Raw genomic sequence first — 25,267 nt, forward strand, 5'->3', positions numbered from 1 at the left:
GGAGTTGCCAGGACTTCAAACCGCCCTTCCTTCTCTGCACGGGTAAGTAATGGGGAGGGGGGGGGGGGTTGGGGGTGCGCGCGCGCGTGCATCTGCTGCTCCTCCTCCTATATATCCTCCTGTATAATTGTGTCACCTCCTACTTACAAGACCTGCACTGATCCGGTCATGGAGAGGATTGTGGACACATGCTTGAGGTGTGGGGAATTTAATGCCTTTAATAAATATTTATACTGATACATCCGGTCCCCGGCGCTCCCGCTGCCCGCGCGGGAGGTAGCAGAGGTGTTTCTCCCCCCTCCCATCGGCGCTCCCGCTGCCCGCGCGGCTCATGTCTTTCTCTTCCCCACTCCCTCCCTCTGCCCGCGCGGCTCGGGTGTTTCACCCCCTCCCTCCCTCTGCCCGCGCGGCTCGGGTGTTTCACCCCCCTCCCTCCCGCTGCCCGCGTGGCTCTGGTGTTTCACCCCCCTCCTTCTGCCCGCGCGGCTCGGGTGTTTCACCCCCCTCCCGCTGCCCGCGCGGCTCGGGTGCTTCACCCCCTCCCGCTGCCCGCGCGGCTCGGGTGTTTCACCCCCCTCCTTCTGCCCGCGCGGCTCGGGTGCTTCACCCCCCTCCCGCTGCCCGCGCGGCTCGGGTGCTTCACCCCCCTCCCGCTGCCCGCGCGGCTCGGGTGCTTCACCCCCCTCCCGCTGCCCGCGCGGCTCGGGTGCTTCACCCCCCTCCCGCTGCCCGCGCGGCTCGGGTGCATCACCCCCCTCCCGCTGCCCGCGCGGCTCGGGTGCTTCACCCCCCTCCCGCTGCCCGCGCGGCTCGGGTGCTTCACCCCCCTCCCGCTGCCCGCGCGGCTCGGGTGCTTCACCCCCCTCCCGCTGCCCGCGCGGCTCGGGTGCTTCACCCCCTCCTGCTGCCCGCGCAGCTCGGGTGTTTCTCTTACACCCCCTCCTCCCCTCGCTCCCGCTGCCCGCGCGGGGCGGCAGGTAGTAGCAGGGTGTTTCCCCGTCCCATCCCGTGTGTGTGTGTGTGTGTGTGTGTGTGTGTGTGTGTGTGTATGTGTGTGTGTGTGTATGGGTAGGAGAGTGTGTGTGTGTGTGTGTGTATGTGTGTGTGTATGGGTAGCAGAGTGTGTGTGTGTGTGTGTGTATGTGTGTGTGTATGGGTAGGAGAGTGTGTGTGTGTGTGTGTGTGTGTGTATGTGTGTATGTGTGTGTATGTGTGTGTATGGGTAGGAGAGTGTGTGTGTGTATGTGTGTGTGTATGGGTAGGAGAGTGTGTGTGTGTATGTTTGTGTGTATGGGTAGGAGTGTGTGAGTGTGTGTGTGTGTGTATGTGTGTGTGTATGGGTAGGAGAGTATGTGTGTGTATGTTTGTGTGTATGGGTAGGAGAGTGTGTGTGTGTGTGTGTGTGTGTGTGTGTGTGTGTATGGGTAGGAGAGTGTGTGTGTGTGTATGGGTAGGAGAGTTTGTTTGTGTGTGTGTGTGTGTGTGTGTGTATGAGAGAGTGTGTTTATGGGTATGAGAGAGTGTGTGTGTGTGTGAGAGAGAGAGAGAGAACATGTAGGACACCAGAAGTACCCCCCCACGCCACCCAATCAGTCATCCCCCACCCAGTCAGTCATCCCCCCACCCAGTCAGTCATGCCCCCACCCAGTCAGTCATCCCCCCACCCAGTCAGTCACCCCCCACACCCAGTGATTCATCCCCCCACCCAGTCAGTCATCCCCCCCCCACCCAGTCAGTCATAGTCAGTCATCCCACCCCCCTGCCCTGTGCCCAGTCACCCCACCCAGTCAGTCAGTAATCCCCACCCAGTCACACACCCCGTCACCCCAACCCCCCAATAACCCCACCCCGTCACCCCACCCAAACACCCAGTCAGTCACCCCAGCCCCCCAATCACCCTACCCCCCAATCACCCCACACCCCAATCACCCTACCCAGTCACCCCAACCCCCACAGTCACCCTCTCTCTGTCTCTCACCTGTCCGTCTCTCTCACCCTCTCTCTCACCCTCTCTCCGTGTCTCTCTCACCCTCTCTCCGTCTCTCTCACCCTCTCTCCGTCTCTCTCAACCCCTCTATCACCCCCTCTCTCAGCCCCTCTCTCACCCCGTCACCCTCTCTCTCACCCCGTCACCCTCTCTCTCACCCTCTCTCCGTCTCTCTCACCCTATCTCTCACCCTCTCTCCGTCTCTCTCACACCCTCTCTACGTCTCTCTCTCACCCTCTCTCCATCTCTTTCTCACCCTCTCTCCGTCTCTCTCACCCTCTCTCCGTCTCTCTCACCCTCTCTCCGTCTTTCTCACCCTCTCTCCGTCTCTCTCACCTTCTCTCTCCGTCTCTCACCTTCTCTCTCTCCGTCTCTCTCACCTTCTTTCTCTCACCCTCTCTCTCACCCTCTCTCCGTCGCACCATCTCTCTCACCCTCTCTCTGTCTCACAATCTGGATATTTTATTTACCCTGTATATCTTAACTGCCCTATACCTACACCGAAATAACCTATACTGCTTTCTTCCAGATCTGACTCAAGCTTCACACGGAAGACATCGGAACCCCCCCTAACCCAGAAGACAGGTAGGGAACACATTCCCTCCAATGTATAACATTGCAGGAATGAGGGTACCTGGACATTGAGGGACTGCGGATCAGGTAAGATCCCAGGCGGGATTGCTGCTTTAAATATTGTGAAGCGGGGACGTCCAGGCACTAGTTAAGGGGTGCAGGAAACTAGTTATTCACACCTGGCTTTTTTTTCTAGATTCGACATTTATACACACATACACACACACACACACACGTAACAAGGACTAATTGTAGTATAATGTAATACAATAAATAAACTTATGTCAAAAACGAATGTTCTTACTAGAAATTTATTCAATTTATTTCATTTAGGGTTTTTTTTAAATGCGGGACTAGGGGCGGGGTAGGGGCGGGACTAGGGGCGGGACTAGGTGGCGAGTAGATTTTTTTGTTCGGCGAGTAGATTTTTGGGTGATTTGTCAAGCACTATATATATATATATATATATATATATATATATATATATATATATATATATATATATATATATATATATATATATATATATATATATATATATATATATATATATATATATATATATATATATATATTTATTATCTTCACGGAGGCCACGCCAAGCAGTGACTGCGGCCTGCCGGCTGCAGACGGATCCCCACCAAGGTACAGACGGTGCGGAGCTGCGGTGATATTATCCACGCTGGAATTCACTCCACGCGTAGGAGGACATCACGTCGGATCAGGCGGATCCAAACCTAGTTGTATAGCGGCACCCGTGGGCTGGAGCCCCGGGCAGGTACCTTTAGTAGTGCACTAACACTTCAAGGGATAGCGCTATCTCCAACACATTGAGTGGGTGTGGACATAAAGGGACATCAGGGGATTGGTGCCCAGCACCCAAGTACTTTGGAGGAGGGAATATTTATGGTGATGTGTGCACCCGGTGCACTTCTATGTGTACGGCTATATGCATTATTCTGTATGGTACAGGTACCGAAGTTATTAGTATTAGCAATATTAAACAGTTATTAGCATACACTGTGTGCGTGTTCTATTTTTGTGGTTCCTGTAAGAGGACCATCCCACTAAGGTGGGAGTCCTTACAGGTGGAGGCGCTATGTTCAACGAATGATCAGGTAACCCCAGGCTCCCAGTGGCGGAGGTTCAGGCCTTCTGTGAGCCTATCATGTAACGCACCACACCTGGTAACACAAGTGTATTTCCCCACATGGTCCCAATCTGCAATAGGGGGGGGCAAAAGGTGTTACACTAATAATTCTAAAAAAGCTAAATAACAAAGCTCAGCAGTTACATACGGAGTTCAGGTTACAGTGGAAGGTTTGTGGGGATGCGGTTTAGATGGCGTATCTGGTGGATCCACACCACTAATATTGGGGAAATGACTTTGTTTCCCCTTTACCAAAGATTATCCATGGTGACTAAGCAATAAAGATTTTTAAAGAATCATGGAAAGCCAAGCCACTCGTGGCTCCTGCTTTTTAAAGACTGTCATACACAGCAATGCATTAAAAAGGTTATTAGTATTATATGCCAACATACCACACTGTCTCACTCTATAAAGATTCTGCAAACAATGTTTCTGTCAGTGATGAGTAAAACTGGATATAGATATAGACACACACACACACACTACCTGCATAACATTTTAGTCACACTAACACTTAAATCCCCAAGGCTGTTGCACATATTAAAAAGGTTTAAACCTTCTGAAATTGTGATTCTAGGCAGGAAAATACTTTAGGAACAGCTTATTTTTTTCCTGCCCTAAAGTTAATCTTAAGAAACCCTACTATACTTACTGATGTGAAGTCTGGTTTCAGCTCAATCACTCTACTTAAATCGGGAATGGCAGCTTTAGATTTGCCCATGGCTAGGTATGCTGTTGCTCGTCGGTAATAGGCGAGGTAGTTGTCTGGGTCTCCATCTAGCAAAGAGAGATAAAAAGCAATGATCAGATTGCAAGCACGATAGACCTGCATATGATGGCAATTCTCAATGAGCATATCTATGTAATTGTCCAATACGTCACCCAATTTGTTCTAGGAGGCGATTTATAAAAGGATTTTACATTTGGTCTTGTCACCTTAAAAATTTGAAATCTCTGAGAATCAGTGATCATTTCATGCTCACGATAACAGGTTCTTGACTGGTTCTTGTTTATCTACATTTATCACCTTAATTCTTTTATGTTACACCCACTTCATAGTCCATTCATTACAAAAGTCTATGGGAGCAGAACCATTTGATTAGAGTATTTGATAACCATTTAGATTCACTTTTTTTTTTACCTCTCCTCTTGCCATCATACTGTACTTCCTGTATACTCCCGTGCAGCATTATGGAACATTCAGACCTGTATCCCGACTATCCCACTCTTGCTCTACTCTCAGTATCCTTCCCTTCGCCTCTTTGTTTTGTTACTGGACCGATTTGCAATAAAATGTTGTTGTTTTTTTTAAATACATGAATATAAAAATTGGTCATAATTAATTCCTTCCTTATTAAAGCTTCATACCAAGTAATAGCATACATGTTTTTTTTTTATATAAATCAGTTCCGTACTAATAGAAAATACTTGTAGCATTTTTTTTTTAAAAACAACTCTGAATTACATATTTAATGTTATGTAACAAGCATTTTCTATAGCCACATCCCCTTCCTCTTCTAAAACAGACTCTGGCACGCCCCATTTTGAGCCCTGCCCTCTCTTCTGTTGCAGTGTGCCAATTGTATATAGTGACTGCCTGGTCACATGATCTTCACCACAGAACTTTGCATCTTTGGTCCTCTTCTTCTGCACAGACAGCCATTTAGTGAACCCCCGAGACCAATCTTTGCTGATCGATCGGCAACTTGGCTAATTACTTATTGTGGGTTGTATTGATGCACATATTAAAAAGAGGGGGTAATAAGTGTTATTTAAATTTAAAAAAATTAAAAAACACACGCGCGCACGCACACGCACGCTTGGGCTGCTGCTTTGATACTTCATATGTTCTCAATTTATAACCATCTGTATGTATTATATAGAAACACTTTAGCCCAGGCCAGAGAACTCTCCAGTGCTAAAACAAACACTAGGGTTCAATATTTGCCTTCTCTTTTATATTTTATCACCACGGACATAATTCACCATCACCATTTCGTTATTGTAGATGTACGGCAGAATATACAGAGGCTTGTATATTAAAATCAATAAGGAATTAATTTGCTAAATATAGATATTACACACAACACAATATACAATACCATGCATTACATAATATCATTAATACACACCAATAGCAGAATGAAAATGAGATAAAGCATCAGCGAGCTGTCCGGCTGCCAGTAATTTTTTGCCCATTTCCAGATGTTTGTCAACATCTGCATTTATTCCACACTCCGCTCCTAGAGGGGGAAGAGAGAAAAGAGGTTTCAACTCTATACTTCTGAAAGTTCAAAACCGGTGTCAAGCACAAGTAGCTGAACATGCTTATCCCGACCTAGCAGTGTTCACTGGCGAGGAAGCATTGAACCATGTAACACATACACTTTTACATTTGCTTCAAAATAGGAAATTTCATAGGTTTCATGCAGGCAGGGAAGTAACAAACCGCACAGTGACGAAGACCATAGGATTAGCAGTTGGTGCCGATTTTGCAACAAAGCTCATGGTAGAAAGCAGGATAACCCAGCTGACTTTTTAAGGGGCTATGACAAAATTCACACTATCAGCAATTTTTAACAGGCCCGCAAAAATTGGACCATATACAATTTTCTCCGAAACCGATCACATACAGGCATACCCCGCATTAACGTACGCAATGGGACCAGAGCATGTATGTAAAGTGAAAATGTACTTAAAGTGAAGCACGACCTTTTCCCCACTTATCGATGCTTGTACTGTACTGCAATCATCATATACGTGTATAACTGATGTAAATAATGCATTTGTAACAGGCTCTATAGTCTCCCCGCTTGCGCACAGCTTTGATACAGGTAGGGAGCCGGTTTTGCTGTTCAGGACGTGCTGACAGGCGCACGTGTGAGCTGCTGTTTGCCTATTGGGCGATATGTACTTACTCGCGAGTGTACTTAAAGTGAGTGTCCTTAAACCGGGGTATGCCTGTACTGTAGATTTCCTAATGTAGTACAGTATATGATCTGGATGGAAGGAGAACAACATAAAGAAATGAGGAGAAAACCCTCATTGCGGATTTAGTTTGTGTGTCGCTGGTGCTTCGATATAAGTGTCATGAGAAACTCATTGTGAACAGGACGGTCCAGTGAAGCGGATAAATAGTCAGTGCTTCCAAATCAGGGAGAGCTTTTAGGTGGCGTTAAATACAGTAAAATAGTACATTAACTTAAGTACATTAAATACATGACAAAGATGAATCCTTTTAAGCCCAAAATGATTCCCAGTCTTACCAACAGTTTAAAAAAAAAAAAAGTAACAAAAAAGTTTAAGTACCATTACCTATTTTGTCCCAATATTTGAAGCACATTGAACTCTAGAACAGAACCGTGTTGATTTCAGCTCCGGGGACCCCCTGTATTCTGAAGTACATACCTGGAAATGGGCTGCCAGTAGCAGCCCCCACAATATGGCAGTTTAACCCCTTGTGGCTTCCCATTGGCCCACGTGATGCGTGACCTTTAAGGAGAAATACCGGCAGCCCCTTTACATCCAAGTATCTTCGGGGAGCAGAAATTAATGTGGTTCAACTCCAGGGACCCAATGGAGGGTCTTACTTTTGGTAATGGTGTAACTTTTTGTGGTTTGTTTTTGTTTGATTAAAAATAAAAAAAAATATATATATATATATATATATATATATATATATATATATATATATATATATATATATATATATATATATATATATATATATATATATATATATATATATATATATATATATATATATTTTACACATATACTTAAATCCCTCAGTTCCACACATCTTTTTTTGCAAAATATGTGGCACTCAAAAGTTTCCCATTCTGAACAAAGTCATACCCACATATATTTATAATTGAACCCCAAATGCTGCATATTCAGCAAATGGACACCACAGTTAAGAAGATTATCATTGAGATTAGCTTGACGTGTTGATACAGTTGGCAGCTCATTATTTTCCCTATGCACAAGAAAAACACGCAGCTGAATACAATAAGCAAGGGAATTTCAGTTACAAGAAATCATTGGGTTTGCTCTGTAGGATCCTGCAGTTCAGATAACCTTCCCTGCCTATAGGGAGTTTACATCAATGCCTCTTATCCTGGCTTTCCATTATGTGGTTACCGTTGCCAGGTCGCTGGATTCGAGCAGCTGGGCGATGATATAGCAATGATGGGCGCCAGGAACTTTATTCAATCAACAGCAGTTTTATTGATACATGTGGTGATAGAAGGGTTAATCAGGCCATTAATAAAGGTATTATACCCGGCTGATTAGCCCTAAATCGCATTGGGACTGAAGGGGTTAACTGTATGTGCCCCAACACAATCTTTCTAGTCCCCATTTTGCAGCTCATTTCTACAGTAATTGGAATGTGTACAACCTGTGCCAATTGGTTTTGAGACACAAGAGGGAGCTGTGAGCGCTAAACCAAGCGCAGATTGAAGACACGTGGCTATGTATGGGTGGTCGCGTTGAAAGTATAGGTATCCATTTCTGAGCTCTCAACCACAAGGTTAATTAATTGAGTAAGTAGTTTGTGGTCTAGCTGAAGTGGTTCCTGTCAAAATGTATCCGCTACCTTGTTAGCTTCATAACTTGAAAGAGGGAAAGTCAATGGACATGGGAACGGGGCTAAAACCGCAAACCACATCTTAGACCGTTCAATTAAGTAAGCTAACTCGCGAACGGAATAAGCTAGCACTCTAATTTTTGGAGTGCAGTAAGGAATAACGAAACCATACACATAAAATTTATAGTAGTGGCACAAGCAGAACATATTGTTTTAATAAACTGTGTTATACTGTGGATTTTAAATGTACAGACAGGAAAACTTTTTTTTTTCCTGTAAGCCCGGGAAAAATCCTATAGCATGCAGATATGCTACGGGTGAATGAACTGAGGGTTTTTTCAATTCTGTACTTCAAAGGGCCCCTGCAGAGAGGGCGCCTGATTGTCTATGAGAAGTCCGGAGTTTAAAAGCCTCAGCAATCCTAGGTGTTAGGATGGCCGGGATATTGTGAGTGCCAGATACCGGTGGAAAGTATGCGTACTTCACACTTGGTGGCCAAATCCCAGACTCAGTGTCGCCAAGGTAAGGGGCTGACCCTGGTATGCTAAGGAGCTCAGGTGTGAAGTTGGCACATGCTCCGTGCAAACCAGGAGGCAGCCCCTGCCTTTTCTGCGAAGTACTACTGTAGCAAGTCGGGGATAGTTGGGGAAAATATTCCCACGGGCGGGATTGGGTGCATATGTTAAGGATAGGACCGTGAACCGTATAAAAATGCCTGCAGCCCAGTCCCAGTCACATTCATCTGATTGTAACCAAGTTCCAGAGTCTGCGGTTCTGGAGTGTGAAGGGTTAATTTACATTGCAACAAAGATTTACACCCTCTTCTGGAATTCGTTAGAGATAAGGGTTCCTGAACGAACTTTTTCCTGTTGGCTGAGATATCGGGCTGGCAACTTGCGCCCCATGCCAGGAATTGCTACACGGATCCTTTTGCGCACCCACTTGCATGCGTGCAGGGGTGCCCAGAGACTTTGTTTCGTTCCAAGGACAATTGTTTACGTTTCCCCACCCCAGTAAGTGTTTTATTGAGTGTATATTGTGAAGATTGTGTGTGTCTGAAAAGAAATAAATTACAATTTATTTTACCCAACTTGTGTGCTCAGGGCAGAATCCCGATATTAATGTGTAGATAAGACCTGGTCTCCCATTACATCTCATAAACAGGATAGATATATATCAGGCAGAATGAATAATAAGCGTTGGACAAGGTCTTAAGACGCATTATTTGTGAGATTAAAATATACAGCTGGGCTCTTCAACTAGTTTTACAAACATTCAAGATGAAGATTGAAGAATGGTGTGATAGTAACTAGACAAAAGAAAGCCAAACCTGAAACTTATAAAGAGATATAGTATGAGATCTCTTCACATATTCTGAGATACAAATATATCTTGCACACTATTCTTACATGTATATCTAAAACCAGAGAGACGCCATATTGTCTCTTTATAACTATCTGGTACATATGAAGTTAAAAAGGAAAGCAAAAATATATTCATGAAAATATAATCAAGAGGGCCTCTCAACTTTCACCATTAAGAGATAAAATTCTGGGATGAAGTTCAAGTATATCAGAAGAAAGAGATAATTGGAAAAACAGGATATTGCCAGGTATCAAGAAAAGTTAAATGGGTTAAGAAATAATGAGGATGAGACAGAGTAGGAATGTATGACACAATTTGATGAGGAACACCTGGAAAAGTAACACTTTTGGGAAAAACAAGTACTTATTTGGCTTTATCGGAAATCCGATAAAGGGGTATAAAGATTTGGACTTGTGGGAGGAGACTTCAGAATTATTAAGGTTGTTAGAGTCTTCAGAATTATTAAGAAGCTTTCAGAATTATCATACAACTGCCTATAATTGAATAATTCTCCATCCATAACCTGTGCTAAGGATGCCTGTATAATTTGACGCTGTGATGCTGCGCTCTGAACTTGTCTCTGAATAAAATCTGGGAAAGAATTTGTTCCATGTTCTTATTGACTAAGGTTGCTACACCTTAGATACCAGGAACCTCTACAAAGAAGGATCTTCAAAGATCACAAAAAAAATAAAATATATATAACGTAGTAGTAATAGAAGGGCCACACGAGTATGGTCACGTAATCTCGGAAACATTTAGAGACGTAGACATGATAATACTTCAACCATCGGCCAGCACTTCTGCTATGTACAGACTTATTTTACTTCACAAGTAAGCAAAAATCTCACTTACATGATAATTCTATATGCACCAAAGAGACCGTTCTGCCCATTTTCAGATGAAAATCCGCATCAAAAAAGAGAAAAAAAGATAGCGCACTGCAAAATAATGAGGGGCTGGAGGCAAAAAGTAGAAAAATATAAAAATCTTAATATATAAAATCAAAGGTTGGTACTAGCTGCGGTGAATGTGATTGGTCCGTGGCCACCCCGACTGTCATTGCCCAAGAGGTACGCCCCACTGTGACACACACCGCCCACACGACTGTCATTGGCCAAAACTTACACTGACATCACTGACACACACCTACTTCACTGTCACACACTTGCACTGACAGCATACCCCCACAGAAGCCCTGCAGAGTCCTTGGTAAGTTCATCTCACACTCTCACCCGTGTGTGTGTACACACACACACACACACACACACACACCTCCCTCCCGGCACTCACTTCCCTCCCTCCCGGCGGGGGGACAGGCAGTGGCCAGGCAGCCTCCGGAAGGACCCTCTTCCTCCTGCAGCTGCTCCCACCAGATGTCGCTCTCTCTTTCCTCAGGCTAGGCCTCACCTCCCTCCCCAGCCGTCACTCACCTCACCTCCCACTGTCCCCCCCTCCTGTCTTCTGTCCCCCCCCCCTCCTGTCCACTGTGTCCCCCCCTCCTGTCCACTGCCCCCCCCCTCCCTCCTGTCCCCCCTCCCTCCTGTCCACTGTCCCCCCCCCCTCCTGTCCACTGTCCCTCCTTCCCTCTGGGGGGTGGGAGAGGGGGAGCACACAAATAGGGGGAGAGGAGGGAGCAGGAAATTTAACTCACGGGCAACGCCGGGTCTCTCAGCTAGTGCTTTAATAAAGATGCATGATAGCCTAAGCTAAGGTGAACAAAAAAGAAAAGGTATCCCTAACGCGTTTCACGCCATAGGGGCGCTTTATCAAAGGGTATTATCCGTTAGCAAGTGCTTACCTTATGTAGCTGCTCGAACACGGAAGTAGATTCGCGCCAAAACCATCATGACATCAGATGGTAAGAGACTGTGGTGGAGGAGCTATGGAAGCTCTAATGGGTAAAAATACTTCCATGTTCGAGTGCAAATCAAGGAAGTCACGAGTATACATAGATTACAGATAGCTATCAGATGAGCTAAAGGAACAAAACATCATATATTAAAACAAGAAAAGAAAGAATGATATATGCACCGAAGAGACCGTTCTGCCCATTTTCAGATGAAAATCCCTTGACACTTCAATTGGGATTTTTGGCTGAAAATAGCTGCTTTGGCATATATAGAGTAAGTATTCATTAATTCAATCAGCGTAAGCAGGCAGTCAAAGGGCCATTCCAAAGCCCTTCACAGGCCGATTTTGGCCCACTGGTTTCCATTAATTCACGGAGACCTCTTCAAAGCACAATGACACTTCATATTATGTAGGGGGTGGGTGCAAGCTGCTATCATAGATACATTTTAGTTGCATCCATCATTGGTAATGGAGCCAGATGAAATGTGTTTTCTGTATTCAATGAAACCTAATTCCTAGTCTCAATTACACAGAACTCCCTGCCAGGCTCAGTGTGGAGTTAATAACTACCCTTGATGCTTTTAACATATAATCACTTCATAATTAGTCTAATTATGACATGAGTTTCTACACACAAACAACCATTGCAATTGACATATGTTGACGATACTTACAGTAGCAGCAACAGGCGCTCTACTCTGGGATTGGGTTACTAAACCTTTCCAGTGCAAGATTGGAGTGGCAGACTTTCCCAGCATTGCAACATTTAAGTGCTTTTCCGAGTTAAACTGGCAATAACCACCAGATAACAGATAAAACCCTCATAGGATGTATTGTGATGATTTCAAGGGGTGTACCAGGAAAAGTGGACTCAAAATTATTTGGCCAATTGAACATGTTGAATCTTAACAAAGAGAGAATGGGAATTAAATTGTGGCCACTTACCCAGAAAGAAAAAAAAAGTTCTAGAAATGAAAGCAGAGTTTTTCAACTTGCAGTTGGAAAATATATTGCACTAATAGTAAACCACGAAAAGTCACTACTGGACATGTGCGGTATTGTAATCAGTCAGCCATAGGAGCACTGATATTTTAAAGGACAACTAATGATTGTTTAAGACCTTTTGGCTTCAAAGAAGGCAGAGCTGCCAATGTAACCAGGATCGCGGTACCCCTCCCCATCTCTCACCCAGAAGACGGTGGCACCATGCCCACCCTGAAAGATCACTTTACGCTGTGTTTACCTCCTTCATTAATACCATCGCTGATGTTTAGGAATAGGGGGGACTAAGTGATTTATTTCAAAAAGCACATTTAAAAAACACAATTTGTGATACATGCCTTCCAAGTTATTTAACATTTGTTATGAAATTTGATTTTCAAATTAAGAGTTAACGTATTCAAGCTGGTATGCTTAGCTTTTTTTCACACTTCCTATTGAACAGATATTTATTGTAGTAAATAGCATTATCTTGATATATTGCTTATACACCATCATCCTTAGAAATGTGTGTTATTGCCCAGCCATATATTTAACTATAGTGGACCCAGAAGTTAGTATTTCTACTCGTTTTGCAATCTGTGGTTTTTCTGCTAGTGCTGAAGCTGATTTTTTAGAGATAGAGAATCGCTCTATACGAAAAGGAAAGGAATCAGTGCTCCTCTAACCAACAAGTACAAAATAAATCAATAAAGTGCTTTTGAACAATTAAAAATAATATAAACAAGTGCTTAATAATCATGCAAATAGGTAGCAATGGTAAATACAATAAGTGATATAAGTAAAGATCTAAAGTTCAAACTGAAAACCCATGGAGTGTATAAACTATATGTGACGGGTAAACAACGTGTTAACCCACCAGGCGCTCAGAAAAGTTCAAAGCTGTAGCATGGAATGGAATAAATGATCATGGGACACCGGTTATGGCAAGCCCCAGACAGGTGAGTAAATGGATATGCAGTCCCTTATAGTAGCTTGGTCATAACAAGCATCAATAGTATATAGGTAAATGAGATTACTCACGAGAGGGGTTAATGGCGCCGTAACATTTAGGTCCTCAAGTCTTCTTTAGAGCCACCGGTCCTCCTGCAGCAACTCCTCCGTGTGCTAGAATCTGTAGGGGTAATGCAGCCCCGCGATCAGCCGACACCTCTTCCAGCCGCCAACCCTGCACCCGCTCCGTCGCGGTGGGTGGTCATATGACTGGCGGCAGTGTCGGGACTTCCTGGTTCAGCAGGGGCACCGGTAGAAAACCTGCAACAGCCCGGTCGCTTGTCTCTGCCTGTATTCAAGGAGATTACTTCTTGGTATTCCGGTGGCTTTGTGGATTTGCTGGTCTACAATTCTGTGGTTATATCCACGGTTTCTGAAATCCGATCTCAAGGCTGTAATCTGCTGGCCTCTGTCTGCTGTGTCGGAGCATATCTGGTTGTATCGTATGGCTTTACTGCAGATGGTTGCATGCTTAGTGTGGGGTGTGGAAGAGGTTGTCCCTCAAATAGACCATAAATAGTCCATTATACAGCCCATTGTCCCATAAATTCCTGAAGGGTCTAATTAGCAACAAGGAAAAGAAACTCCACAGACTGAGGCTGAGAATGAGATACTCTGCAGCATCGAGCACAAACAATAAAAACATGGACAATCACCAACAGCAAGACTGCACTGTTAACATCTCAGACTATACACCAAATCAAGTAGAGTCCACGGTATTAGCAAAGGGTCTCACATTCTGCCCTACCAAGCCGATTGTCAAGATTGAGCTAAGCAGTTACCTGGAAGAGTTCTTCAGAAGACTGCGTCTTAAGGAGTTCTTCCATGACAGACACGACCAAGAGTGCGCCAACATTGCAGAAGGAGATCCGTTGCACATGAGCAGGAAGAAGCAAAAATCCACTAGATGCCTCAAACTGGGCGCAACCCCAAACTGGACCGGTATATTGAAAGCTTTAGACTGAGCCAAATCCATCATCATCCTGGACAAAGTAAGGAAAAAAAAACGTATAATCTGACACTGAGCGAGAGGAGAGCCATAGAATCTATATAAAGGCCAACCACAACATAACAACCAAACCTGCAGACAAGGGAGGAGCAGTGGTCATAATGAACACTACAGACACCCTGTGGGAAGCGCACAGACAACTCTCTGATGCAAAGTATTACACGAAACTGCAGGATTAAAAAAAAAAAAAAAAAGAAGAAGAACTCAACATTAAATAAAAAAATTTTTTTTAAAAAACACCCCTCCTGCTCCACACACACAAGAGGAACACATTCTGGACCTGATACCTACTAACCCAAAACCTGGCACATTCTACATGCTCCTAAAAATTCACAGAGAGTAACCCTGGGCAACCTATTATCTCTGGATCTGGCACACTGACAGACTATTTCCGGCTGGGTGGAAGGCATTCTAAAACCACTTGTCAGGAACGCACCCAGCTATATCCAGGATACCACCGCCATGTGGACCGCTAAACAAACTTAATGCCATTGGCCCCTCCCAATAGGAGCACTACTACCAACCATGGCTGTAGAATCACTTTACAAACATCCCCCACGAAGATGGGGATTTCAGCCTGCAGATACTTTCTGGGACCGCAGGAGCCACTCACAGAGACAGTGATTAAATGCATCAAATTTATTCTGACCCATAACTACTTCACATTTGGAAATGATACATACCTCCAGACCACCGCGACCGCTATAGGCACTCGGTTGGCACCACAGTATGCCAATCTGTTCAAAACTGGAAAGGGACTGTCTTTCCACCTGTCACCTGAAACCCCTTACATACCCTCGGTACAATCAATGACATCCTCCTGATTTGGACCTCTGGTGAACAGGATAGTCAGGGTACGTAGTCAGGTTCAGGATAGGAGAGTATCGGATCGTTGGAGTACCTAGCCAAGGTCAGGACTGGAGACAGGAGAATGGTTGTTCGTAGCCGGATCAGGAGAGGATAGGTGCGGAATCCAAGAGACAAGCAAGGTCAGGCAACAAGAGGTTAATCAGCAAGGCAAGGTCACAGGAACGCAGCAAGGCACGGCGTCACACTAGACTATGCTCAGCAAGGAATGAGAGCAGACTCAAGGTATATAAAAAGGCAGAGCCTCCAATAGCCAGCCAGGGCGGAACCAGGAAGTAAGCACCGATAGCCTATGATAAAGCCCAATCGGGGATCGGGGCGAAACCGCTCAAGCGCGTCACGGGGGTCAAGGGGCGGAGCCTGGAGCGCGCGTCACTCCCACGCCAGTCCTGTCCATCACCAGAGCGGGGGCGGGGCTTGGACAACGTGTCAGCAGGGAGGCTGGACGAACGCACCCGTCGAGCGTCAGAGCGCGGCCTGTGGTCTGGGACCAGACCAAAGGCATACCACTAAGAGACATTAAGGGACACCCTCCAGCGGGAGCTCCTTCAAGGAGGCGGACGCCTCCGGACAAGAGAGAGAGGATCCGGTAGACTGTGTCGTGGTATCACGTTACGGTTCTGCGGATCCACCAGCCCAGTCAGCCTGGTCTGGCCTGTGACTGTGAAGGGGTAAACAGGCCATCAATAAAAAGTATTATGCCAAGCTGGTTATGTCAACCATATTTGTGGGTTTAGAGAGTCAGCTCTTAGACCCATTGGTTGTACATGAAAAGTATGTGATTGTGCAATAATAAATAATGTGTGTTTTACTTTTCCAGGAGTGCTAACCAGTGGAGATTCACAGGCTATGAGTCAAAGGGGGTTTTGCAGGAAAAGTGTTGTCACATTGTGTCTAGCTAAACAGGGCCCAGAGTTGCTGGCCACCCCAAAAATGTATCTGGGAATCAAGTCAGGTTCCTGGGGACATATAGGCACATACCTCTGGTCAAAATACTCCCCTGAAAACAGTTACGCAACTCACAGCCAGATTCCCTGCTTCAGCACAGACAAGAAAGGTAAAGGGAGCATATGGCTGTGAGGTGTCCCTGACACAGTTACTAGGTCCCTAGGTTAAGGGTGCTATTCATTTAATGCCCAGGTCACCCAGGGCGTGACTCACCACTAAGTTCCCTGCTTCAGCACAACCCATGAAGGTAAACAGGTACTCCAATCAGCTACACGTTGTGAGGGGACTTTTAAAAGTCTATTCCTAAGTATTGTGTAGAGCGTTACCATGGCGACACATAGCAGCCTTCAGAATCAAGGTAAGTTGCAGAGGCCTCACGCGATCCCCTGGCATTTAATTTAAATGCTGTGGGGAAGAGCGTGGGACATCTGCAACCACTTGCGCCCCCCCAGAAAAATCTCCTGACCCCAGTTTGCGCACCGCTGGATAGAGTAAGGGGAATATGGCTAGAAAGGAATAACATGCTGCTTCTTATTCTATTTCTCATAACCCACAGACTTAGGATATTTTTAAAGTGTATATTTTATTAAACTGTGTTTTAAAACATATGCTTGCGCACAGAAATGAGCTGGGACTTTCAGAACTAATGCTCCGACAGACCAATTGGTGCCAGTAGGTCTGGCAGGACATCTTGAGATGAAAGCCCAGAGGATGTCCAAGGTGTGAAGACCATTTGGACTGGAGGGAAGGATTCAATTATCCACATGCTCAGATCAATAGACACCCTTTGAATTTCCATTTGGCCCCCATGACTGGCATTGAGGGATTTCCCATGCCCCTTGGTTCATTCAAATTTCCAGGTAACCCTGTGCGTCCTACCAGCCCTGCTCTGATTAGCTGCGGAGAAATTTCTCAGGCTTTTTGATTGGGCAATAGTAATTTGGGAACGAAACACCAGAGTTATTATAAACCGCTGCGCAACTCAGATTTTTCCGTTTCTAAGTTTCTCTAAAGTTCTCTAAGGGTCTCAAAGTTTTCTAAGATTCTAAGCAGTAAGTGAATTCCAGCCCTTTGGAGAGGGGCGCTGTGGCGTTTGGAGCTGCAGGTCGATTTCAGTTCCAAGATTTTTTAGGGTAAGCTTTGGATTGATAAGCCCTACACCTAGCAAAGTAGTTTTTTTAACCCCAATTCCCAAGCAAGTGTGTTTTCTCTTGTTTATTGTAATCCACTGTGCGTGCGTCTGTTTCTATGGAATAAATGACAATTTGTTTTACTTCTTGGATTTGCTCAGTGATATGATCCTGTTATAAAGGTGTAATTGCCTGGTCTCCCGTGACAACGCCTAAGAGCAGGAAGGTACCCAACGTGCACCAACGGCCATACACAGGGGGGGGGGGGGGAGTAACGCTACTCAACACACACTCTTTGGGTGAGCCTGACTGTGGACACCGGAGTAGTTAGGTGCCAAGGGCACCCTCAGTACTTTGGGGGTTCCACCGCGTTGGTGTTACTCTGTTGTGGGTATTGTATTCTGGGGCCTTGTACTATTATTGTAGAGCTATAGGTGTGTCAGTAAATATAAGATAGTTATACCAGTGCGTGTATCTTTATTCACTGATTGTATTGGTTCCTGTGAGGGGTTATCCTGCTGCACTTGGATCCATCCCAGGTGAAGGCGTTGTATCCTGAGAGAACACAATCACCCCAGGCTCCCAGTGGTGGAGGATTAGCCCTCCTGAACGCTAAACAGGTAGTCAGCACACGCAGTTCCCTTAGTCATGGGGAAAGGGGGCTATACACACACAAATTAACAGCCAAGTTCTGGAAGTCTTTTACACACGTATCAACAGTAAAAAGGAGATCTGTAAGAGCCCAGCTGTACAATTGATCTAGAAATGATGCAAGAAAGAACAGAAGAGGACAGTAATAGTTAGGGAAGGATTTAATTTAAACTTCAGAGAGCAGTGACAGCACTTGAAAAGTGCTAAATCAGGCAGCAGCGGTTGCAAAGGCCCCGCACTCTTCCCCAAGGCATTTAAATGAAATGCCGGGGGTAACGCGTGAGGCCTCTAACTTCACTTACCTTGTCTCTAACGACATGGCACCGTGACGTCACATGACCCCGCTGCGTTATTTGACGCCAGAGACATGGTGAGAGGGGCAAGTTTGCGCACCCCTCATCTATTAGGCTGTGATTCACTAAAGTGCGATGTGGTTATTACATTTAAGGCAGGATGGGGGTGAGATACCTCATACCACGGCTTGGTGAATTTTGGCATCATCCGTAACTATGCATTGCAGCAATTTGGAGCAGAAGTAACGCAATAAACGTAATTTTCATCTTACGTCGATTTATCAAGATCTTAAGACACAATTTAGACCCTGTCTGAGTCAGCTTTTGATTTGAGGAGTGTCAAAAGGAGGAGGGGGATGAGTTACATGACAATATAAAACTTGTGCTTCACATTAGGTCACAAAAAGGAGCTATGTAGGCTCAGTGATTTTAAAGCAACCATGATTAAAATGAACCCAAAGTTAGTGGGACATGGACCTCTGACTGCTTCCTCTCCATCTGAAAGTAGCAGCACCTATATCACCAGGTGGTTTTTCTCAGGGGTCACAGATTTAAGGCTAGCAATGGCAATTCTGTTTTGCTCCGTTACTCCCCTCTGTCAGACCCTTGGTCAGAACAGGGGCTAATGCCTGAGCAATCCTGTAATCCTCATTTTCCTGTGGAGCAAAAGAGATTAACCCTTGCACCGCCAGAGGGGCCAACAAACACTGCTTTGCAAACACTGGCAGCAACGATGTATAAACAGGTCTAACTACCTCTGACCCAAAGCCCCATGTCAGGAGCTGTCCTTAAATTTATACCGTATGGCCTAAAGGTAACCCAATTCCGGAAACCCTGGATAACGGCAGCGTCCTGGGATTGGAGTAGCCTGCACCTAGTGATGGGTGTCCCTCTTCTTACCTTCATATTGCAGATCGAAGAGGACAAGCAGGAATGGGAAGAAGGACAGGAGCTTCTGGGTGCAGGCGCTGGGGGACACCATGCTGGAAGATGGAGGGACGGAGCACAGACTGCCTCCCTGTTACAAACAAGGGGGCAGGTGGCTTGCTGTGTGATCAAAGTTGCCGCAAGTGGTGAGCAAAGTTGTTGCTTTTGCATCAGCTTCCTCAACAGTGGGGCAGCTTCTTCCCCAGCTCCTCCAGTTCAACTAGTTCCCAGTAAATTGAGCCCAGGTCGTGGTGAGCTGTGATTGGAGGGGGAGCCCGGGTGCCCGCCCCTCTCTCCCTATAGGGGCACGTCTATCCTTGGTCGGGCACAGAGGCTGAGCTGGACGTGTCACACATACTCCCCTTAGCCTTCACTCCTCCCCTCCTCTCCTCCGCCTTCTCCCCTCTCCTCCGCCTTCTCCCCTCTCCTCCGCCTTCTCCCCTCCCCTCCGCCTTCTCCCCTCCCCTCCGCCTTCACTCCTCCCCTTCGCCTTCACTCCTCCCCTCCTCTCCTCCGCCTTCTCCCTTCTCCCCTCTCCTCCGCCTTCTCCCCTCCCCTCCGCCTTCTCCCCTCCCCTCCGCCTTCACTCCTCCCCTCCCCTCCGCCTTCTCCCCTCCCCTCCGCCTTCTCCCCTCCCCTCCGCCTTCTCCCCTCCCCTCCGCCTTCACTCCTCCCCTCCCCTCCCCTCCCCTCCGCCTTCACTCCTCCCCTCCCCGTCGCCTTCACTCCTCCCCTCCTCTCTTCCTCCCCTCCTCCCCTCCTCTCCTCCTCCCCTCCGCCTTCACTCCTCCCCTCCTCTCCTCCACCCCTCCGCCTTCACCCCTCCCCTCTGCCTTCCTCATGCTTCTCCCTGCCAAGCAATACAGTTATTCACTTTCTGACATGCTGCATTGGGAAACATGATGGTCAGTGCACTCACTCTCTGATTTAACAGGCTAGATATATCTGTACTGTATGAGGGAGGTGATAACTTTTACCAGAGCTAATCTGTCTAGATAATTTAAATGTATCATGTGCACAATGAGTGATTGAAGTATATGAAATGCCACCTAACAGATTGTGGGGTGTGCTACTAATTTATTAGCAAGTTAAGCCCTGCCCATCACTGTGACTGGCTCAGCCGGAGCCGAGTCATGCCTTGATCTGTCATGCCCCTGCTCTATGTTCCACATAGGGAGGGTGCACCACCAAAGAACCAACCTGAAGCTGTTCCTGCTCTGGGAGGAGCCGACCACAACCTGCCCCACCTCAGTTCCACAGAGCTGAGCTAGAGAACAGATCCACAGTACAACTCTCTGTCCACTACCTCATATAGTTGCTATAAAAATGTCTACACTAGAGATTGCCACTTTCAAACTACCAGGAGGCTATCTGGTAATTACCACACATGGACAGCACCACCTGCGGTGTATCTGGCCGCAATGCCGGCTCCCTGGAGGCGACATTAGCCCCACTGCGCAGTGTCAGCACTGCAGGGCCTACTTCATGTGGCCTGCAAGCCCTGGGCCTCTTTCCTGCCTATCGACTGGGCCTCCACACCAACCGGTGCGGCCCCTACAGCTTTCACTACTGCGGACGACATTGTGGCCCCGTGTGCCCTAGCCATTGCGCCCGGATTCCCATGTGGTCCGGTGCCAACTGTGGTACCAGCCGCAATGTCCCCGCCGGTTCCAGGACTGGTACCCGTACAACCTGTACCTGAGTGGACTGCCCCAGAGGGTGTTGGGTGTGCTTCCCCTCGTTGCACGGGAGCAGGCAAGCTCCATGCCAATAGCCGCCAGGGGGTGAGGAGCGTCCCAACGTCAATCCCCAGAGGTGTCCTTACCCTCCTCTGAAGATGATGCGAGCAGCCCGAAACCTGTAGGGAGAGCTCTTCACCTCCGCTTGAGACGGAGTCCAGATCCCGAGGCATCCCTCCGACAGTCCGTGGTACATCCGAGCCCGGAGGAGCCCCACGCCCGACAAAGACGCTGGAGCAATGAAGGACACGCCTGCGGTGGATCCGGTGGAGCCAGAGGACGTCCCCTACCTGCGGATGGGTGAGCCTCCAATGTCTTACTTTAGCCCGGATCCTGTTACGGCCTACTCGGATGAGGGCCAGGCGGGACCTTGTTAGGTGCGCAGAGCGGTAATGCACTTCCGGTGCGGCCGGACGTGATGTCATCCTCGGCGCCGGACCTGTGCCAGCCACCACGCGAGATCGCTGTGACGATTCAGGGGATTCCTTCCCCTTCTTCCTCTCCCTCTGTCCCATCTCCTGCCAATCCCTCTACCCTTTCCCACCCCTGTTCCACTCCGTCTACCTCTCTCCCACTGCCTCAGCGCATGCCCCGCAGGTCTCGCGCGCGGTCCCCGAGCCCCTGCAGTGACGCTCCCCACTCCCAGACACCCGCTATGCCCGCGGCCAGTACCTCACCTTCCCTGGTGGCCCCGTCCGCTCCTCTACCTCTCTCCAGTGGGGTACCCGCGGCGCTCCGTGCGCCTGGTGACGCGGCCTGTGCGCGCGCTCCCTCAGCTTGCAGAGGGAGCGCGCACACGCTCCTCTGGGCTCTGTCGCCCTTCTGGTTCCTTCTCCCGGTCCCTGTGGGCCATCTCTCTGTCACAGCCTGTGCGCGTGCACCCTCAATTTACAGAGGGCACACGCTCCTCTTCTTTGGCCTGCCACGTTCCTGACTCCTCCTCCCAATCCCTACAGGCCATTACCCTGACTGCCCCTTCTGTCTCCTCCTCTCCCTGACCTATCTCTGTTGTCTCCAACTTCTCTCTCTGCTCCTCCCCTCTCTCCCTTTATAATCCCTGTCTGTCCTCTTCTTCCTCGCTCTGCATAGTTCCTGTTTCCCTGTGTGTGCTGACCTATGCTGTGCTCCCTCTGTGTCCCTGCTGTATCCTGCTCCTGTGTTTACTTTGGATTTCCCTGGCTTTGACCCGTGCTTGTCCTAGACGACCCTGCTCTCTGTACCCCTTTGAACCTTGCTACGAACACTACCTCGCTTACCTCTGGCATCCTTGGACCTGGCTTTGTACCCTGACGACTCTACTCTCTGGACCCCTGGACATTGGCACACGGACACGACCATTCTTACGCTTACACCATCAGACGTTGCATGTATCATTAACCACTCTCTCTACAGGCCCAGCAATGCTATACCACACTCCTGGCTTGCTCCCACTGCTGTGGGTGTGTGGTGTAATACCGTTCCCACCTCAGTACTGGGGTCTTGCCAGGTCTGCGGGCATACAGGCGTGACAATCGCCAATCAGCGATGATGTCACCAAGATGGGGCCTACTAAGGCCTTGGTCCCACTGCGGCCGGCGGCACATGGCACGAGCTGCTTGCCCCCGTTCTAGATGCCCCCGCTGGCTCCTTCCGGCGTGGCTGACTGCGTGCTGTGACACGTCAGTCAGCCGGTGCTACAAGAAGCTTGTGGTTTTGGCGAGCGTCACGTGACATCCCAGCAGCCAATCCGATTCCCCCCTCTGCTCCGATTTCCCCCCCCCCCCCCGTTCCGATTTCCCCCTTCAGCTCCGATCCCCCTTCCAATTCCCCCCCCGTTCCGATTCACCCTCCCCCGTTCCGATTCACCCGCCCCCCTGTGTGTATTTGCCTGTGTGTGTGTGAGTGCCTGTGTGTGTCTTTCCCTCTGTGCCTGGATTCAGATTGCGTGGGGCTCCGGGAGTGAGAGAGGGATCGACGGGGGGGATTGACGTTGGCTGGGGGGGTAAGACAGCACGAGAGCCCCCCGCTCAAACCACGCCCCCCCCCCCCGCTCAAACCACGCCCCCCGTTCCGGCTCCTGCTCCCTACAGACCGCAGGTAGTGGTCAATTGCCTTTCAGCGTGCTGCCTGCATGCAGTGCGGGTGCGCTGACTGAGGGAACGGGGCCTTAGCCTAAAGCGGCGGCCCCTCGGCCGGAACCAGTGGTGAGTGCTGGACTGTCCCCTGCAGCCCCTCACTTATACTTGGCCCAGTGTACAGGAAGGATCTTGGATCCCCTAATGCCACCCCAATACCACCTCCCTGGGGTCATGGTGAGCCAGTACCACCTGGACTTGCCATGGACAATGTTAGGCCCCGACCACCGGCCTCCAGCCGCAATGTCCTTTCCAAGGCCGCCCCTGCTCAGGACTGTGTCATGACCACCCCCATTATATCTGTGTTACGCCGGTGCTGCCCGCAGACCAGACCCGTCCCCTGTGCTGAGGTGGGATGTAGGGATACACGCACCCGCAGCAAAGGGAGCGCGTCCGGAGTGTGGTGTTAGTGTTGCCAGGCCAGGTATAGTAATGAAGACAATACTTGCCGGTACCGGTAGTAGAGGAGGAGTAGTATTTGCCGTTGCCAAGATCAGGGATAGGAGAGTTGCGGATGACCGAAGGTATAAGCCGTGTTACAGGGATGCCAGAAGTCACGAAGTCCAAGTAGAGCCGAAGTCGAGAGCCAGAGGGGGTAGTCGTCCAATCCGCGTCAATACCTGAGGAGTCACTGAGAGAGTAGTCACATGCTTCCATACAGAACTATGTCGAGCTGGGCAGGCCAATGGGAAAAGGGGGCAGGCCTGGAGGACTGCAAGGAGTCCTCCCTGATAGGAGGGAGGTGTTACAGCCCAGCTGAGTGTAATCATTGATTTGCATTGAACTGTGTGATGCTTGGGGGCGACGCCTCACTGCAGGAGCAGTGGTTAAAAGTGCTCTGTTAGGCGTGTGCTCTGTAAGCTGGGAATGCATGCACATAACGTCTGAGGCTGGCGTGCGTGTAGGTGTGCGTGCAGGAGGGCGTGGGCGCGCCCGGCGCTGAGCAGAGGAATCGCCGAGGGGAGTGATCCCGCGACGGTGGCAGGGGCGAGGAGCCGTGGAGGACGGTACGGCAGGATTGTTTTGTGGGTCCAGGGGCTCCCTGCGGAGAGGGGGTGCTCTGTGTGGGAAGCGAGGAGAACGCCGATTCCTGACAGTACCCCCCCCCCCCTTCAGGAACGGCCTCAGGACGGTCCAAGAACGGTTTCTCTGGAAACTTCTTCCTGAAGGACTTAAGAAGTGCCGGGGCATGAATGTCCTTTGAAGGTACCCAGGATCTCTCTTCAGGGCCAAAGCCCTTCCACTGCACCAAGAACTGGAGCTGACCCCTGGATAGGCGAGAATCCAAAAGAGAGTGAACTTCGTATTCCTCGTTATTTTGTACCGTAATGGGATCCGGTTTACGAGTCTGATCCGGAAAGAAGTGACTGGAGATAAATGGTTTTAAGAGAGACACATGAAAGACATTGGGAATCTTCATACTGGGTGGTAGTTGGAGCCGGAATGCCACAGGATTGATTTGTTCACAAATAGGGACGGGTCCCAGGATCTTAGGTGCCAGTTTAGGAGACGGTACCTTGAGGTGGATATTCCTAGAGGAAAGCCATACCAAATCCCCTGGTTTTTAACTGGGCGCCGAACGACGACGACGATCGGCCTGTAATTTCGATCTGCGGGAGGAGTTGAGAAGGGTAGACTGAATCCTGGACCATGCGGTTTGGAGGGAAGAAATGCGTTCATCTACGGCTGGTACTCCAGAAGAAATGTTGGGGATGGGAAGACAGGGAGGGTGGAACCCATAATTTATAAAGAAGGGTGACTCCCGGGTGGACTCGTTTTTTGCAGAATTGACGGCATACTCTGCCCAAGAGAGGAGTTGAGCCCAATCATCCTGGAAATCGGATATAAAACATCTCAGGTACTTCTCCAGGGATTGATTGATTCTCTCCGTTTGTCCATTGAACTGAGGATGATAGGCGGAAGAGAAGGAAGAAGAGATGCCCAATCTCTTCGTGAAAGCTCTCCAAAATTTGGATACAAACTGAGAATCTCTGTCAGACACAATGGACGAAGGGATCCCATGAATCCGGAAAATCTGCTCCGTAAAGATATCAGCAAGGGCGGGGGAGGTGGGTAA

General features: G+C 48.2%; 1 protein-coding gene across 3 annotated transcripts in view; it reads right to left on the minus strand.

Annotated features, from left to right (window-relative positions):
- The window catches only part of DNAJC3 (DnaJ heat shock protein family (Hsp40) member C3), a 63,308-nt gene extending 43,607 nt beyond the window's left edge, over positions 1-19,701 (minus strand). Inside the window, exons 1-4 of one of the 3 annotated variants that reach the window (XM_075590846.1) lie at positions 19,311-19,700; positions 14,295-14,495; positions 5,843-5,953; positions 4,363-4,487 (exon numbers count right to left, since the gene is read on the minus strand). In XM_075590846.1, the coding sequence (XP_075446961.1) occupies positions 4,363-4,487; positions 5,843-5,909 (192 nt within the window). In that variant the 5' untranslated portion in view covers positions 5,910-5,953; positions 14,295-14,495; positions 19,311-19,700. Of the gene's footprint in view, positions 1-4,362; positions 4,488-5,842; positions 5,954-13,542; positions 14,221-14,294; positions 14,496-19,310 lie in introns of those variants that run through there. The other 2 variants (XM_075590845.1, XM_075590847.1) reach the window with 2 other exon arrangements.
- Between the last annotated feature and the right edge of the window lie 5,566 nt (positions 19,702-25,267).

The sequence above is a fragment of the Ascaphus truei genome, chromosome 3 (assembly GCF_040206685.1).
Source record: "Ascaphus truei isolate aAscTru1 chromosome 3, aAscTru1.hap1, whole genome shotgun sequence".
NCBI classification, from domain to species: Eukaryota; Metazoa; Chordata; class Amphibia; order Anura; family Ascaphidae; genus Ascaphus; species Ascaphus truei.